We start from the raw sequence: 17,639 nt of genomic DNA, 5'->3' as shown, positions 1-17,639 counted from the left end.
GTTTTATCCTTCATATTTCAAATGATAAATTTGAAGGCCTCACAAAACATAAAATTAGGGATGGCAATGGGAGCGAGCACCCGCGGGAAATCATTGGGGCGAGGGTTGCGGTGGGGGGTGGGGTGGGGCGGGGCAGGGACGGGGAGGAATTTTTTCCCCCCGTTTAGAAATGGGGCGGGGGTGGGGGTATACTTCCCCGTCCCACCCCCCGCCCCGCCACCCGTTTGAAAATATATATATGTACATAATTATATATATAATGATATTATCAATTATATTACTAATTATACATGTATATTAACAAAAATTATTAATTATTTATACTAAATTTATTAATTGCTTTATTTTAAATTCCTAACTACATTTAATACAATAACACTTGTTTCTAAAAAAAATACAATAATAATTTAGTGATTGTATTTGTATCAAAAGTGAAAATTTGATTATTTTAGTTATATTTGTTATATCATATTAGATTGTATTCAAATAACCTTTGTTTAATCATTTTTATGAGTTTTAATTGTGAAGTTACAATGACTAATAATTTAATGATGTGTTGATATTTTAGTACTTTATTAATTATAATGAAATTATATAATAAAATTTTTTTAACCTCGCGGGTGCCCCCGCGGGAGAAACGGGGCCGGCGGGGGCGGGGGGAATTAAAATGCAATGGGACGGGGGTTGGGGGAGGTGTCCCCCGCCCCAACCCCACCCCATTGCCGCCCCTACATAAAATGCATCAATATGTTTACCAGAAATATTTATGAGATCACCACGTGACAAGCTTTACAACATCAAATAGGGCAATTCCCAATTGGAAAATTAAGCACAAGCAGCTCACATTAATTAACATATTTTATACCAATTATGAAAGCTAGAGGTGTCACAATGGGTGATTTGGATGGATTTGGTTTGGTTTAAATGAGTAATGGGTAATGGGTATAAATAAGTCAACTCTTTTATATCCATTTAATTAAATGAATATATATTGGTAAGTTAAAAAATAAATTAGATAACTTAATTATCCATTTATAATCCATTTATTTTAATTTTTTGTAAACTCATTTAAATTCATTTTTGCAAACTAAATTATCAATTTATACTACCCTTTGCACCCATCATTAGTTTTAAATATTTACTTATAATGCTCAATAAGCCTAATTACCAATTTTTTTCCATCCCTTCTCGATGTCACAAAATTACATACTATTAATAAATGAACAATAATAATATAAAAATTAGAACTAAGTACTATAAAAATTAACATAAAAATTTAATCCAAAAATTTTGAACTCCTGGCATTTTTTGGTGTGTAAATTTAAAATTTTATTTTGAAAATATAGGAAAAGAGGCTAAAACTTGTCATAAATTGATAATGCTGAAAAATGAGCAAGTTAACAAACAAAGAGAAAATAAAATGATAACACAAAACCAATAAATAATAATAATAATAATAATAATAATAATAATAATAATAATAATAATAATAATGAAACAAATGTATATTGGATAACCCATTTATACCCATATGTAAAAATATAAGATATTCATGGACGTGTACGGGTAAATTTAACTAAAAAATTAAATGGGTATTATTGGGTAATCAATTTATACCCGTATGTAAAAATATAAGATACTCATATCCATCTATTCATGGATAGATATGGGTAAATTTAACTAAATGAATTTGTTTGACACCTATAATGGAAGCTAATTAAATTTATTCCAAAAAGCACAAATTAGGTAAAACGGCAAGTGAAAAAGATCCGACAATTTCATGAAACCGCACAAGGGGTTCGGCAGCCCAATAAATCAAGCGATAACAAAGAAAAAAGCCTAAAAGAAGGCATAATGATTTGTCTTCGGATGATATAGCCGTGAAGGCTACGGAATAAGTTCTAAATGCAATTATGATTTGGCTGCAATAAGGCGTAGATGGATCAGTTGTGGAAATAAAATAAAAAGCTAATTATCACATGATGGACATGTTCAGGACCAAGGTGGCTGTCGACTTTTACGACGTAGACATAAAAACATTTTATTAAGAGGCTGAGAATTTTTAGTTTTGAATTTCACTTGATTCATAAGAAAGTTTTTGTTTCTGTTTGTCTCAGTGGGATCAATTTTGAATTTAGGGCTTTGAATTAGGAGATTAATTTGTGCATTTGAATAAATATAAGGATTAATCATTCATTCATTAACAGTGCATATACTATCACCATTTGATACATGATAATTAATCTAAAGTTGAATTTGAAATATAAATTATACATATGTATCATACATTCAACCGTAATAATGTAGACATTGTTAGTGTATATAAATTTGACTCCTTTTTTTTTTGTGGATAAAAACAAATTTCGTTAACCGAATTACTACAGATCGTCCAACACGATTTGATTTATATCATTGCCTTGATGGTAGGTTAAACATGCACTAGAAATAACAAATACGTACAGTTATCTTCTAGTAAGATAAATCAGAATTCTTACTGGAAAAAATTTCTCATTAGAAACCCCTAGAAAAAAATAGAGAATTCTTATTAAAAAAATTTAGTAGAAACTTTATTAGAAAAATTAAAAAAATAAAATTTATGGCGGTCTATTGAGAAGATGAGAAAAGTTGGTAGAGAGAGAGAGCCTAAAATTGACTCCATATATGATTATTTTTTATAATTGGTGACATGTGAGCGCACATGCCAATTTTTTCTACATTGGAATCGTCTAATTTCACATCGGTATCAATTTCATGCTAAAAAAGTGGTCGGAATTAGTTCAATTTGATTTTATGAGAAATCAACACAATTAATTATTTGAAAAGCGGGGAGCTGAAAAAAAGAACATAAATTAGGAGATATATTTTCGACAACCTTTTCCCGATGAATGTAGTAAACATGTGACCACATGGATGTGTACTTGATTTTGCCTACATGTTCAATTGGGAACGCACTTTTATACTAGGACTAGATGAAAAAGAATGTAGCAACCAACCAATACAATTAGTTAATTGCTAATTTCATTAATTAAACCGCATACGAAAGCTACTTGCCACCTGACCAATTGTAAGTTACATACCCGTCCATATAATCAAATGTTAAGTATTGGATTTCGTGTTGGACTTGTTCATTAATAGCGACACTAATTCAATGCCGTCAGCTTAAACTGCTGCTTGGCTCCAATCACCGGAATCCAGACGTGAGGCTACCTCTACGCACTCAAAAAATGTATGAAAAAATAATTACATAGTAGTAAAAACACAAGAAGATCAGCAAGCAAGCAAGCAAGCAGGAATCATCATCATGATCCATTATGTGTTGTTGGAGAGATTAAAGTACGAAAGTGGCTTGGAATAGGACTGTAATCGAATCGAGCTGTTCACGAGCACGCGTGAGAGAGATTAAAGTACGAAAATAGTCTGGACTTTTTGGAATTGAGAGCTCCTCTCGGCCTCACGTGGTGGCACGGCCGCAGTTATTTGCGCTCATTTGTAGTGGATTTGGTTCTTGATCATCAAAAATAAAATAAAATATTTAGATGTTACCACAGCTAAATAGTCAAATATACTACTGCTAATTGAAAGCATCTCTTGTTTTAATATATTCTTTTCTTGATGGAAAACGGATACAAGATCAAATGGAATACCCACAATAAATTTTTTTTTTTTTTTTTTAAAAGAGAAGATCAAGAGGTGAATTTTACCTTTTAAACAGGTTAAGTGAAGAACAAAAAAATATTTTTTATAAATTGTAAGGGACGTTTTAAATATTTTTTTCTATTTAAAATTATACAAATGATTAACGATAAATTACAACGTTGTTATTGACTATCGTTGACGTCCCCTTTCCTGTCATTCATCAGGAAACTGGATGCGCGCTAAACCGTCAACTACCGTGGCACAGTGCAGCCGCTGGTGCTTTCAGAATCGGCCGGCTATAGAGGAAACATAGGAACTGGAGAAGGGAACAATAATGGATCTTGCCGACCAATTTTCGTGGGCCATGCTGTTAACCGTATGGCCTGGAGCTATCGAAACTCCCGTTGTCATGGGCCATTGGATTTCTGAACCATCAGTTCTTCTCCTGGATTAGACATGTTTGTGTTGTCGCTTCAAGCCCAGGCTCGGTCTTTTGGATAACTACTACCAATCTTTTTTTTTTTAAATATAAATTTAAATATCTTCTTTACCGGTGCTCTTTCAATAGAAGGTCTGAGGGCGATGAGGTTAAGGAAAGCTGCTGTACTCATACATCATTGCAGGCGGAAAGGATTCAGGAGTCCTCAGCAAAATTGGCAGTTAGCTTTGGAATGGGAAAACTTCCAAACACCGTGAATTAATTGCAGTCTAAAAATCAAACACCATTAATTGATTTCTTCTTTTTTTTTTTTTTTTTGTAAACAATGATTCTATCCATGTTTTCTAAGCACTCAATTCGTAATAACTAACCCATGGATGAGCATAAGCCTTTATATGGCTGATCCAGCATGCAAAAGCCCGATATGCTTGTAAAAACCAAAAAAATTTGCTGTTGGGTCAAAAAATAGCCCAACTTCACACATTCTCAGAATACTGGAAGTCCAGCACAAGGACCATGGAGTTCTGCGACTGCGTCTAAAACCAACGAAGGAAAAACAAACAAAGCCAACAAAAGAAGAAGAAGATTAGATGAACTGAATATTCTTGCAAAGTATTTTGGTTAGAAAGAAGCCACAAAAGCAAATGATATGGAGGAAGGATGAAATCGCAAAAACTTACATGGTATTAAGTTATGAGTAAATATTTATACACCGACCGTGTATACACTTTCACCGTTTAATTCATGACATGCGTTTGCATAATTATCATCCATTGAAATTCAACTTTTGCATGGTTATCATCCATCTAATGCTGACAGTTCAGTGTAGGAAAGATTAATCCTCAAGTTATTATATGGTACTTAAAGCAGATTGCGACGACATTTGTTTTAGAGGTTAATTTTGTATATACTAACTGTGTATATAAATAACATTAATTTTATTCTCAACAATGTAAAGAACACATTTTTTTTTTTTTAAAAAAAAAAAGGTAATAGTGGAAGCTGTAATGAAGACTAAAAGCTTTAAAATTTTTAACGTGTTGATGAAAATGCCACAGCCTTTGATTACTTTTAGGGTAACCGACACTCTCAACATCCTCCCGATAGTTAGTAGAGTTTCTCATTTAGCCAATCTTAAAATATACGCCAAAGAGTTAACATCTGCAACTGTCAACGAACAAGTAATCCTCAACTACACAAAGATTAATCCACAAGGTCCACCAAAAAACACACTTGTGTAAACAAAAATTGCAATATCAAAAGAAAATTTAAACAAATTAATGGCTGATAATATCAAAAGTGGCGACCAGCATAATTAGCCCTCTAAACAAATAATTTGCTACTAGCACTTCACATGGGATGATGAGATTCTGGAAAACATGCACGAAGGTAAAAGGAATAGATTCACTGGATTGGGATGATTTCCGAAGAAATTAATTATTTGCATCATAAACACAAATTTCAATACATCTTTTTATCTTTCCAATCACTTTTTTATTTCACATACATCACATCACAAAAAGTGTCACAGTAATTGTCTCAAACAAACATTTCAAATAAACTTCTATCGAAACACACTATAGGCCAATAATAAACAAAAACTCTTTTTTGTGACTCTTTTAAATTACAGGCTAGTTGATTTGTCAATTTACTATTATGTCCATATTTAATGTTAAATTATTAATTTATTGTTATGCTCATATTTAATTTACATTTAAGTCCACCTATGCAAATCACGACATTTTAAACAATGAATACAAATAATGAAAATTTTAAAATTAAGTAGGCAGACCATCTTTAGTTACTTATTCTATTAGTAAGCACTCCAAACAACACTAAACTTGGGAGGGAATATGAGGAAAGTACTTAACAAAAATGATTACGTTAACTATACATTTTTTAATCAGTGGAATGGAAATGAGGCTATTATCATTATGGGATAGGAGGGGGTAAGAATTATTATAACACAATAATTTTAAAAAAATTATTTACACATTCACTATTTATTATATCATATAATCTAATAAATAAAAATTATATAATAAAAATGATAGTGGGAATACAAATAATAAAAAAAAAAGTATAGTGTAAATAAATATTTCCCAAATTTTGAAACACTAGTGTCTAATCATTTTGAATCCGGATCTGTGAGACGAGTCGGTCGGACGCCAAATCCATTTTAAATTCGGACACATTCCTCCTCTCTGTTACACTTTAAGACATACTTCGCAAGCATCGACCCCTCCCCCCCGGCCCTTTCCGTTCCCCTTCCCTGCGTCTCCAGTCCCGGTCCTTCCCCCACTGTCACTCCTCTATTTACAGAGAAAGGGAACTATACTCAATAAAATGCGCACTTCTCGCTGTTGGTAGAAAAGGATTGATTTTTACAGTTCCATATGTAGAAAGAGAGACTTAATTGCGGTTAGAAAATCTCTCAGGACCTGGGGCTGGGGCTACAAAAGCTCTAATTTTTCAAATTGGGTTCTGAGATTTTTAGGGTTTTTCTAATTGAGGAGTTTGAGAAGCTGAGATGGCATATATACCCGGGAAAAATCTTCTCTGTAAATAATTTGGAGTTCGGGAATTTTTTTTTCTGCTTGTAAAAAATTGTTTCTGTTGTTGTATTAGTTTTTTTAGGGTTTTGATAATGGATGGTAGGAGAATAACGGCGAGTCCCCGGCCGTGCTCTGGACGGCGAGTGGTGGCCAAGAAGCGCCCTCGCGGAGGGATGGATGGTTTTGTGAACAGCGTTAAGAAGCTTCAAAGGCGGGAGATTTCCTCCCGGCGTGACCGTGCTTTCAGTATGAGTGATGCCCAAGAACGGTTTCGGAACATTCGATTACAGGTCCGGATTTTATTTTGTCCCCTTTATGGGCCTCTTCTTTAAAGTTTTATGGAGATTTAAATTTAGCTTGTGCTGGTATATAATCATCTGCATCATTTTAAGTGCTTCTTGCCCAGGAAAATGTGTGTGAATTTTGTTCTTAGGTTTAATAACTTTGGTACTACTGATGAAGTTGGGGTTTTTATTACTTGATTGATCTTTCTTCCTGGGAATTTTTTGGGATAATCCCGGTGTTGATCTCCCTTAAATTTGCAGTTAACTATGTTCAATGCTTCTGTTCATTATACATTTTATCTGAAATTAATTTTTTTTTAATTTTAGAATTAGCACAAATTGTAGGTCTGATTGAGCTGTAAACTAGTAACGCATGTGAAATTGTTACTGAAACTTGTGGGTTATGGAGTTTGATTGATATTTTGGAGGAGATTGAGGGAAGCCCCAGTGCTGATCTTGTACTTTTGTGCCTTATTTGTTATCTTTAAATTTAGGCGGGCTTTGAAAATCATCTGACTGTTTGAAAGTACTAGATTATATAAACCAAAAAGGAAGTTTTCTGAAAAGAATTGCGTGTTATACGTTACTGGCGATATAGACACAGATAAAGAGATGTGTCAGCTGTCATATTTACCATTCAGGGCTATGATTTTTATTGCCTATCATCAATCGTATTATGATGTTGTTGTATTGGTTGGGTCATTTGTCTGAAGTAAAAGCAAGTTGGTGTTCCTGTGACGTGGAAGCGTTGATTTGATGTCTAGACACTTGTCTACCTAGATTGACAGCTGGAACTTTAGATGCGTATCGGATCGGTTTTCTTTTTATTCAGGGGAGTCATTTCTATTTTGGATTTCTTCATGATTCAATTTAAACTATTAGTACATTCATTTTCCATATATTGGGGTAGTATTTGTCTGTTAATAAATTTTCCTTGTGATGATTAACTTGGTATATATTTTCAACAGGAGGAATATGATACCCATGATCCGAAGGGACAGTGTTCTGTGGTACTTCCGTTTCTTCGGAAACGATCAAAAATAATAGAAATAGTAGCTGCTCGTGATATTGTTTTTGCTCTTGCACAATCTGGTGTTTGTGCAGCATTTAGTCGTGGTATGCATTTGGAATCAAAGATTATTTTGTGAATTGTATTCTTTGCACTGTTTTCTGCACCCTTTTGTTGAAACTTATACAGTTGAATTGATGGGTGCAGAGACTAACGAGAGGATATGCTTTTTGAATGTCAGCCCTGATGAGGTTATAAGAAGCTTGTTTTATAATAAAAACAACGATTCACTTATCACTGTTTCAGTTTATGCTTCAGATAATTTCAGCTCACTCAAGTGCAGAACTACAAGGATTGAGTATGAATTCTATCACTTGCTTGCAAAAGCCTTCTTTTTGTCCTGCAGTGTTTTTCTAACTGATACACACACTCCTACACCTTATATCAGATACATCCGAAGGGGTAAACCAGATGCTGGTTTCCCTCTTTTTGAGTCAGAGTCATTGAAATGGCCCGGTTTTGTGGAATTTGATGATGTTAATGGGAAGGTTCTCACATATTCTGCACAGGATAGGTAGGTGTTGAATACCATCCAGTTGGTTACTTATAATTCATTAGCAAGAGTTGTCAACGGTACTGAAGTTGTTTCGGTCATGATTTCTTAATCAGCATATACAAAGTTTTTGACTTGAAGAACTACACGATGCTGTACTCAATATCAGATAAGAATGTTCAAGAGATTAAAATCAGGTAATTTGTCTAATTCTTGATGTTGCATTGACCAGTAGATTGTTTGCAATTCCCTATGCTGGCACCTGCAAAGGATAACAAGTGGAGTTTTGTGTTACAAATTTTGTGTTTAGTTCTTGGATCAGTTATTTTTATTTGCCTGGATTGGCATGTTATCTGCAGTGCAGATCGTTAGAATGTAATTGATCTTGTTCTTTGTCATGGGATAACAGTCCTGGAATCATGTTATTGATATTTACCAAAGCCTGTGGTCATGTTCCGCTGCAAATTCTGTCAATTGAGGATGGGACTGTTCTCAAATCTTTTAACCATCTCCTTCATCGGAACAAAAAGGTGGATTTCATTGAACAGTTCAATGAAAAGCTTCTTGTCAAGCAGGAAAATGAGAATCTCCAGATTCTCGACGTAAGTGTTTGATACAATCTTGTGATACCTTTTTATCTGTTAGCAGCCAAACTCAGACAACTATCTTTTGTAGGTCCGCAATTCTGAGTTAACTGAAGTTAGCAGAACTGAATTCATGACCCCATCAGCATTCATATTTCTGTATGAAAACCAGTTGTTCTTGACATTCAGAAATCGTACTGTGGCTGTTTGGAATTTCCGTGGTGAGCTGGTTACCTCGTTTGAGGATCATCTGTTGTGGCATCCGGACTGCAACACTAATAATATTTACATCACCAGTGATCAGGACCTAATTATTTCTTATTGCAAAGCTGATTCTGATGATCCATTATCAGAAGGAAATGGTATGTTTTTTGTGGGAATTGGATGATTTTGAATGGTTCTATTAATAAGAATTGAATTTATTGGTTGTGCATGCAAACTGTTTATTGTGTCCAAAAAGTGATGTTTGCCGAGTTACAGTTGCATCTAACATCCATTGATTTCTATATGGTGGCCTGCAGCAGGTTCGATCAATATCAGCAACATTCTGACAGGAAAATGCCTTGCTAAAATAAAAGTAAGCAACAGCTCTCCCCTGGACGACTGCTGTTGCAGTTCTAGTTGTGGTGGGAGAAGTTGCAATTCACAGAAACGGGTCCAAGCTGCTAAAGTAAGGAGCACAGTTGCAGAGGCACTGGAAGACATTACTGCCCTTTTCTACGATGAAGAGCGCAATGAGATTTATACTGGAAATAGGCTTGGCCTGGTCCATGTGTGGTCAAACTAGGGTGATCTGATGTTTGTACCAGGCACCCATGTTTGCTTGGTTCTTCTCCATATGGCCAGTTCATTTTGCACCCCGCATTGCTGGAGTTGGCTGGGACTCTTGTATCATTAGAAGCATTTCAAGTGGTTTAGCTTTCTTTTTATTTTCTTCTGTTTTATGTGACCATTTAGCTCTTTATGTTGTCCCTCAAAAGCGGGGATACTCTATCATGTCATAATTTTCCCGTATTGTGTTCTTGAATTGCTCATTTTGAGCAGGAAACTAGTTTTTGTCCTGTAGATGCAGCTTGAATCTAGGGTTGTCGGAATGATGTATGTGGATATTGAATTGACAAGCAGCTGTTTGTTGATATATGTATTGCATAGTGATCCATTTGGTTTAACCTGAATATGATGCTCTCCAGCTCCACTTTAGCTGCTTCCCTTCACCTCTTGTCACCCAAGGAAATATGACGTGGTGTTAATTGGTATCATCATATTGATGTCTTTGTAGTTGGTTGGGACAAAGCTGCTTCCTCCATTTCTGTAATTGGTCGGATGTGCTACCTACTTAAAACCTAGTAGGGTTAATCCTAATAAACTCATTTGAACCAGCATTTTCCCTATTCTATCACAACATTCCCAATCAAATGCAATTGGGTTGAATTACTCATTTTATGTCTGATTGAGTTACAAGGTTACCCAGTATCTACCATTAATCCTGGCTACTCTTGGTTACAGAGAGTTAGAATTTTAGGATCTTGAAATTTGTCATTAGAAAAATTTAGGAAGTTTACCTGAAGAAGATGATAGCTCCCCATTGCCTAGTTTTTATGTACATTTCTGTTCGACCAAGAAATATTTTTTTTTTATATAACACTGTAATAGAATGAGGGTATATTTGTCATGTGAACTGCACATGACTCAAATAGACATAAAATAGGTTATTCGACCCAATCGCATTTGATTGGGAAAATTGCAAATTTGTAATAGAATAAGAGGTGTATTGATTTAAATATGAGTTCTGGAGAAAATCATTAAGTTCTGGGGGTTTATTGAAATTAACCCTAAAACTTATCCCGCAGCTTTTTTTTTTTTGGGTAGCAATAGAATGGCGGTCTGTCTCGTTCGTTCGACTTTGGTTTTGAAGGAACCATGTGCCTTTTTTTGGTTGCAGACGTTAGCGATGTGAGAATATCCAGATTTTCCTCAGGAATTAGTTCACGATAATCATGAATGTATCTCACTTTCTACTCTGTTTATGAGTCTGAGTCATTGCCACACTATTTCGAAAGCGTATTTTTGCAAAAGGAGATGCGGCTTAAAGCACTTCTCCTTGTGACAAACATATTGGTGAGATTGTCATATTATCAGCATATGCATAAGGGCCTTAATCAAAGAAAACTTGGTGTTATTATTAACAAACAAACAGTCTTGATTTATTCTATTTTTATTAGGACAATGCTTTAGTAACGATAGTTATGGTAAATAGTTTTTACCTAATATAACAGGTTGTTACACTTTTAGCGAGCATTTGATTATTTGTTGAACATATCCACCTAAATAGGATAACACCTAAAAATATGGAAGTAAGTTTTCCATATAAAATAGTAAGTTAACCTTAATAGATTAGTAATTTTTATACCTCAAAAGGTAAATTGGAATAAATATTAAACTTACTTTTTAAATAAATAAATTACTACCTTATATCCCGAACTTACTTTTAGAGAGTAAGTTTAGTTCAATTAACGTAAGTTTTTATGCATAAATAGTAATTCTTACTAATAATATGGTAAATTTGATTAATGATCCAAATTTACTGATTTTTGGAATACATGTACAATTTTACATTAAAAACTTATCTCAAACTAGTATTAGGAAGTTTATTTGAAATAATGATAAGATGTTTTATTAATGATTAAAACTTAGTACCTTAGTTAGTAAGTACTAGTAATATACTCGTATAATAAATGATTATAGGTGTAATTTAAAATTTTTTTGTATTTATATATTTTAAAATACTATGAAAAGTAGTTCCACTTTTCAGATAACCTTGTAAAATGTGTAATAAAATTTTGTCATATTATAAGTTTTTAATCATTTTCAATTTTTGAAAAGTTTGGATAACAATAACAACAAATCTTCCTAATTATATATAGAATGTCACTTGTTTATATATCACAATTTTTATAATTTAACACCTATGAATATAATAAGATGATAAAGTTTTAATAAATTTACATATGGGACACAAGAATTAATAAGAGTTAAAGTCCAAACAAAATGAGACAGAGTATAATAATAAAAATGACAAAATTAGTATAACGGTTAATATAAGAAAATCAGTATGATCTGGACTTTTTTCCTTGGGAGATTATTCATAAAAATAAGATCCAACAATTAAATGAAAACCACTTGCACATATAATCTATTGTATAATTTAAATTAAATTCAGTTCAAGTATAAAACGGTCCTAAAATAATTAGCGCACTATGATACAATGTTATTTTAACAACAAAAATTTTTTCCACTCAAAGTCTCAAATATCCATGACATACATATGAGGGATATTTTACCATATTTGTATCTAACTGTAAGTACAAATTTTGTTGCTGAAAATAAAAGACACGAAAACCTACACAAATGTCAAATTTATTAAATCAAGTAATAAGAGAGTTACAATCTCTAAAAATTATTTTTTATTTTGCTAATTACAATCTCTAAAAATTCTTGAATCAAAGAAATTAATCCCCTAATTCTTCTCTTCGAAAGCACTCCTAATTAAAGCATAATAAAATCAAGATTTTTTTAACTTTTTAATGTAGTAGTTATATTTACTAAAAAATTAGTAAACCATTCCTACAATGCATTGCTTCTCCTAAAAGTACTAATATTTTGTAAATAAATTGACATAATTTTGTAAAAGATTTTATGCATTTTCATTAATATAATCAAGAGAATTTTGCACCTTTAAAATATAAATAGAAAGAAAGGAAAATGGTATGAGTATAAAGGTGACCAAATGCAATATATATGACATCATGTGTTCAGATATGGTTTGTTAAATAATCAGTAATTTAGTCCTGGTCAATATATGATGCATATTGATTTCTTATAAAAAAAAATATAATTTAGCAATTATGCATTAACAGAATTCGTAGTTTGAATGCAATCAATTGAGCACATATTTCCTTTTTTTAATTAGCTATTATTTATTTTATTACTTAGGTTATAAATTTACATGTAAAATAACAACAATAGCGTGCCAATCCTCGGACCAACAGAACTTCAATTGTTGTTAACTAAACTAATTTTACATTGATAAAAATTAGTCTAGAAAATGAAATGTTAATGGCAACAATTGGTAACAAATAGCAATCTTTTAATTTTGGGAAAATAAAAAATAAGTTCCCAAAAGTATTTCACTTTTATATTTAAAAAAATCTCAACTTGTTAATTAAATTCAAAATTATTTTATTATAAAAATTATTCTTCCTCAAATTAACATCAATGATTAGACATGAGATACAAATATGGAAAAAAAGAGATAAAAATATGGTAAAATATCTCTCATACATATGTAATGGATATTGGAGACTTTTGGCAAAAAAAATTTTTGTTGTTAAAATAATATGTATTGTAGTGTGCTAATTATTTTAGGATCATTTTGTACATGAACCAAATTTAATTTAAATTATACAATAGATTATATATGCACGTGATTTTTGTTTAGCGGTTGGATCTTATGTTCGTGAACAATCTCCAGAGAAAAAAAAAATCTAGATTGTACTAATTTTGTTATACTAATTCTGTTATTTTTATTGTTGCATTAATTGTTACACTATTTCTTTCATTTTGTTAGGTCTATATTAATACAAGTTTAATTCTTATTATTTCTTGTGTCCCAGACAATAAATATATTAAAACTTTATCATCTTATTATATTAATAGTTTTTAAATTATAGAAATTACATAGATAAGTGATATTCCATATATAACTAGGAAGATGTGTTGTTATTATTATCCAAACTTTTAAAATTTTCAAAAATTATTCAAAATTATAATACGACAAAATTTTATTATTTTATAAAGTTATGTGAAAGGTCAAAATTTTTTTCACAATATTTTAAAATATATAAATACAAAAAATTTTTAAATTATACATATAATCATGTATTATACAAGTATATTATGAGTACTTACTAACTAAGCTGCTAACTTTTAATCATTAATAAAACATTTTATTGTTATTTCAAATAAACTTCCTAGTATTGGTTTGGCATAAGTTTTTTTTAAGCAAAATAGTACATTTGTGCCATAAATTAGTAAGTTTTAGTCATTAATCAAATTTACTATGTTATAAGTAAGAATTACTATTTAAATATGAAAGCTTACTATTACTTGAACTAAACTTACTCTCTCAAAAGTATGTTTGGGATATAAAATAGTAATTTATTTTTTTAAAAAGTAAGTTTCATATTTATTCCAATTTACCTTTTGAGACACAAAAGTTACTAATTATTACGGTTAACTTACTATTTTAGATAAGAAACTTACTTCCTTATTTTTAGGCATTATTCTATATAGGAGGATAGGTCAAATAGGTAATCAAATGCTCGCTAAAAGTATAATAACCTGTTATATCAAGTAAAAACTGTTTAGTTATCATAACTATAGTTACTACAGCATTTTCCTTTTTTTTATTATTGCCCCTTTCTATTCTCTTTACGCTCTTCCCACCCTTGAATTGTTACTCGAGATTCGAAAGTCCCTCCCAGACGACATAAGTTCTAATCTTACCAACTTATAGGCCTCTAAAAGTAGTTAGTTTGGACCCAAAAGAGTGTGTGAATTGCCTACATTCGAAAAGGGAAATAGTTTTAAGTACTGGTTGAATTTCAATATCAACATTTTTTTTGAGCTATCACTTCCATGTTTCCAATTTCATCATAACGTAATAGAGATGAAAGTCTCTGAATTTTGTTATGCTGTTGCTTGAGGGACGAAATGACCAAAAAAAAAAAAAAAATGGGGACCCATTAATGAAATGTTGCTTCAAGATTTTCCAACGGTTCTTCCCACAATCACCTTCCAAGGCAAGATTGCAGATACCAAGTATAACCCACTTCGACATAATATGTTTTCTTTTGAGTGTCCTTGTAAACATGGCTGCGAAAACGGGCATCGGGACCCCAATCTTCACGGCCTTCTGGCAAACAAAAAGAAAAAAAAATCATGAATTGTCACCTCATTCTATTAACTGTTGCCAACAATTCAGCAACTACCACTAAAGTTTGGCAAATTTTCTCCAAAATTTTTTTATATTTTTCAATTACCTATTTACTTGCATATGTATCAAATTGTTACACTATATTTTTCTATAAAAAATTTAAAAATAGCAAATCCAGACAGTCTATTAGACTCGTGCCGGGGTAACTCGATTGATTTCCACTCGAGATTTTTACTTTAGGGTCTCTGGTTCGAGTCCCAGTTGTTACTGTCCTGGGCATCGGTCAAGCACGCTTTGCTTGAGCACTATAGGATTAATCGCGTGTAGATTCGGATACCCACAATGCAAAAAAAAAAAAAAAAGACAGGCTATTAGATTCTGCAAATCTATAGCATACACGTATTTGTCTTAAAATTAATATTCGTCACTATTTATTGCTTTAGGAAGGAGAATGTGACCTAAACATATAACTAGTGGCCTTGGCAACAGAAGCGATCAGTTATTATAGTGAAAGCTAATGCGGAATGCCGTATTCATATGTCAATTGAGTAGCTTACTCAATTCCAATTTATCAGATGAAAAATTATAGTAATAACAGCTAGGATGAATGAATGAATATGAAATACAACTTAAATTGTATAAAAAGGACCGATTGAATGAAGAGTTTGTATTCTTTAATATATCCTGCTCCTGAACTAGGGGTGAAGTTTACAACTTGTGGCTCCTTCAGTTTGCATTTAATTCTTCATTTTTAACTTAAAATTTTTTGGGCTTAGACTTGAATACTTGATGAACATTTGTATTTGCGTCCTATAAATAATTGGTACTAACGAGTAATAAGTAATACCACCAATCTTGTTTAATCTTTTGGGTTAGATTTCATGTTCATTGTATGGGATTTCAAAGGCAGTGGCTTGTCTTAATCGATAGATTCTTTATGCCATGGAGGTAGTATTATTTTTCGTAGGTGACAAAACATCGGCTCCAACCTACTACTTCCACATTAGTTGGATCTCATTTATCTTGTGGGGTGGGAGGTCAAGAATTCATATCTTATCTTCCATCTATCAAAGTTGTCATTTAATATGATTTTTCTTAGATTCATATGGTATAGTCCGATGGTGGTTCAATTCCCATCGATTCGTCGTAACCCTATTAGATCATCTCCCATAATATAGGTTAGAGTTGGACTAAAAGTATGAATATGTAGATTAAGCACCCATATGACCTAATAGTGATTCAATTCCCATCGATTCCTCTTAATATATATTAGAGTAGGATTAGAAGTACGAGTATGTGTAGATGGTGTCAACAAGCACCCATATGGTACAATGGTGGTTCAGTCCCTTCGGTTCCCGCGACCTGTTAGATCACCTCCTCTAGCATAGGTTATAGTAGAACTACGGTAGGAGTAAGTGTAGATGGTGATAATAGATAAAAAAAAAAAACATCGGCTCCGTACATTGGGATTTCTTTTTGTGAACTCGTGCTTTTTCAATCAAAAATTTTTTTTTTAAAAATCTATCACACGCTATTTCAATAGAATTCATTGTAGTGAAATCTGTCTAGAGACACAGGAGATTATTTGAGATAATTTTTTGAAAAAATACTATAACATTTTTTTTAATGTGATGTATGTAAGATAAAAAGATGATTAAAAAATATGTTGATAATGTAAACAAATTAGTACATGTAAATAATGTATAAATAAGATGCAAATCAAACAAAACTAGACGGGGTTTATTTTTAGATATATATAATCAGTTCTCCGGGTGGAAGCTGGGAAGGGAGCATGAAAAGGAGAAGAGAAAAGAAAACCCAGAGGGATAGACGGATTAGATAGTGTGAGATTTCTTAGTTGTAAAAGATTCAGCCCCACAAACCTCGTGGATAGACGCGCAAACACATCCTCTGATCCTCTTAGATCAAATCAAAGAATACTGCTAATATGGAATCGGAGATATTTTAATGTTTGAAATCACTTTGGTTTCCCGGCCTCTCCCCATTAACGAAAATAATTGCTGGGTACAGACCATTTGATGATGGATTATGATGATGATGAGGATACGACTAATATGTAATAATAATAATTTATCTGTCGTTATCGGTAAGACGCTCTTTCATGCAAACACCTTTATATTTCACAACAAACAAACTTAATAATAAAAGTATGATAATCATCACTTAATCACGTTTCTCTTCATTTCTCCTATTGCTTTCATTGACTTTCTCTCTACGTGGCTTTGCAACTCTGATTAATCTGGTCAATTTTCACTCCATACCCAAAACATCAGCGCTGTAGCTGTATTATCATGTAATCCACCATGCTAAGCATGCATTAGCGACCCACCGACCGACATCCCAAAAAAAAAAAAAAGGGTTTGCAATGAGGGTAAATTTTAGTTCTCCAAAAACAAGTCGAGAATAAAAAGTCACACAAAAAAGGCCTTTTTTTTTGGGATAATAGAATAAAGGACTGAGAATAATTTGCCTTGCTTTGATTGCAAATCAAACATATTTTTTATTTTAAATATATCAAATCGTTATAATACATTTTCCAACGAATACGGATTCCTAGTAAGGG

At 32.4% G+C, this 17,639-nt stretch overlaps 1 protein-coding gene across 2 annotated transcripts; it reads left to right on the top strand.

Annotated features, from left to right (window-relative positions):
* The first annotated feature begins 6,291 nt into the window (after nt 1-6,291).
* LOC113725242 (uncharacterized) lies at nt 6,292-10,235 on the top strand. Of its 2 annotated transcripts, none has more exons than XM_027248285.2 (8): nt 6,292-6,920; nt 7,883-8,030; nt 8,131-8,281; nt 8,372-8,497; nt 8,593-8,673; nt 8,886-9,078; nt 9,152-9,422; nt 9,582-10,235. In XM_027248285.2, exons 1-8 carry the CDS (start codon nt 6,723-6,725, stop codon nt 9,845-9,847), a joined length of 1,434 nt encoding a protein of 477 aa, XP_027104086.1. In that variant the 5' UTR covers nt 6,292-6,722; the 3' UTR covers nt 9,848-10,235. The 2 variants fall into 2 exon arrangements, with proteins under 2 accessions (XP_027104086.1, XP_027104087.1); XM_027248286.2 differs by having other exon boundaries at nt 6,308-6,920; nt 9,585-10,235.
* Nucleotides 10,236-17,639: the final 7,404 nt, after the last annotated feature.

Source organism: Coffea arabica, chromosome 2c (assembly GCF_036785885.1).
Source record: "Coffea arabica cultivar ET-39 chromosome 2c, Coffea Arabica ET-39 HiFi, whole genome shotgun sequence".
Taxonomy (NCBI): domain Eukaryota; kingdom Viridiplantae; phylum Streptophyta; class Magnoliopsida; order Gentianales; family Rubiaceae; genus Coffea; species Coffea arabica.
This window is presented reverse-complemented; position numbering and strand designations above follow the sequence as displayed.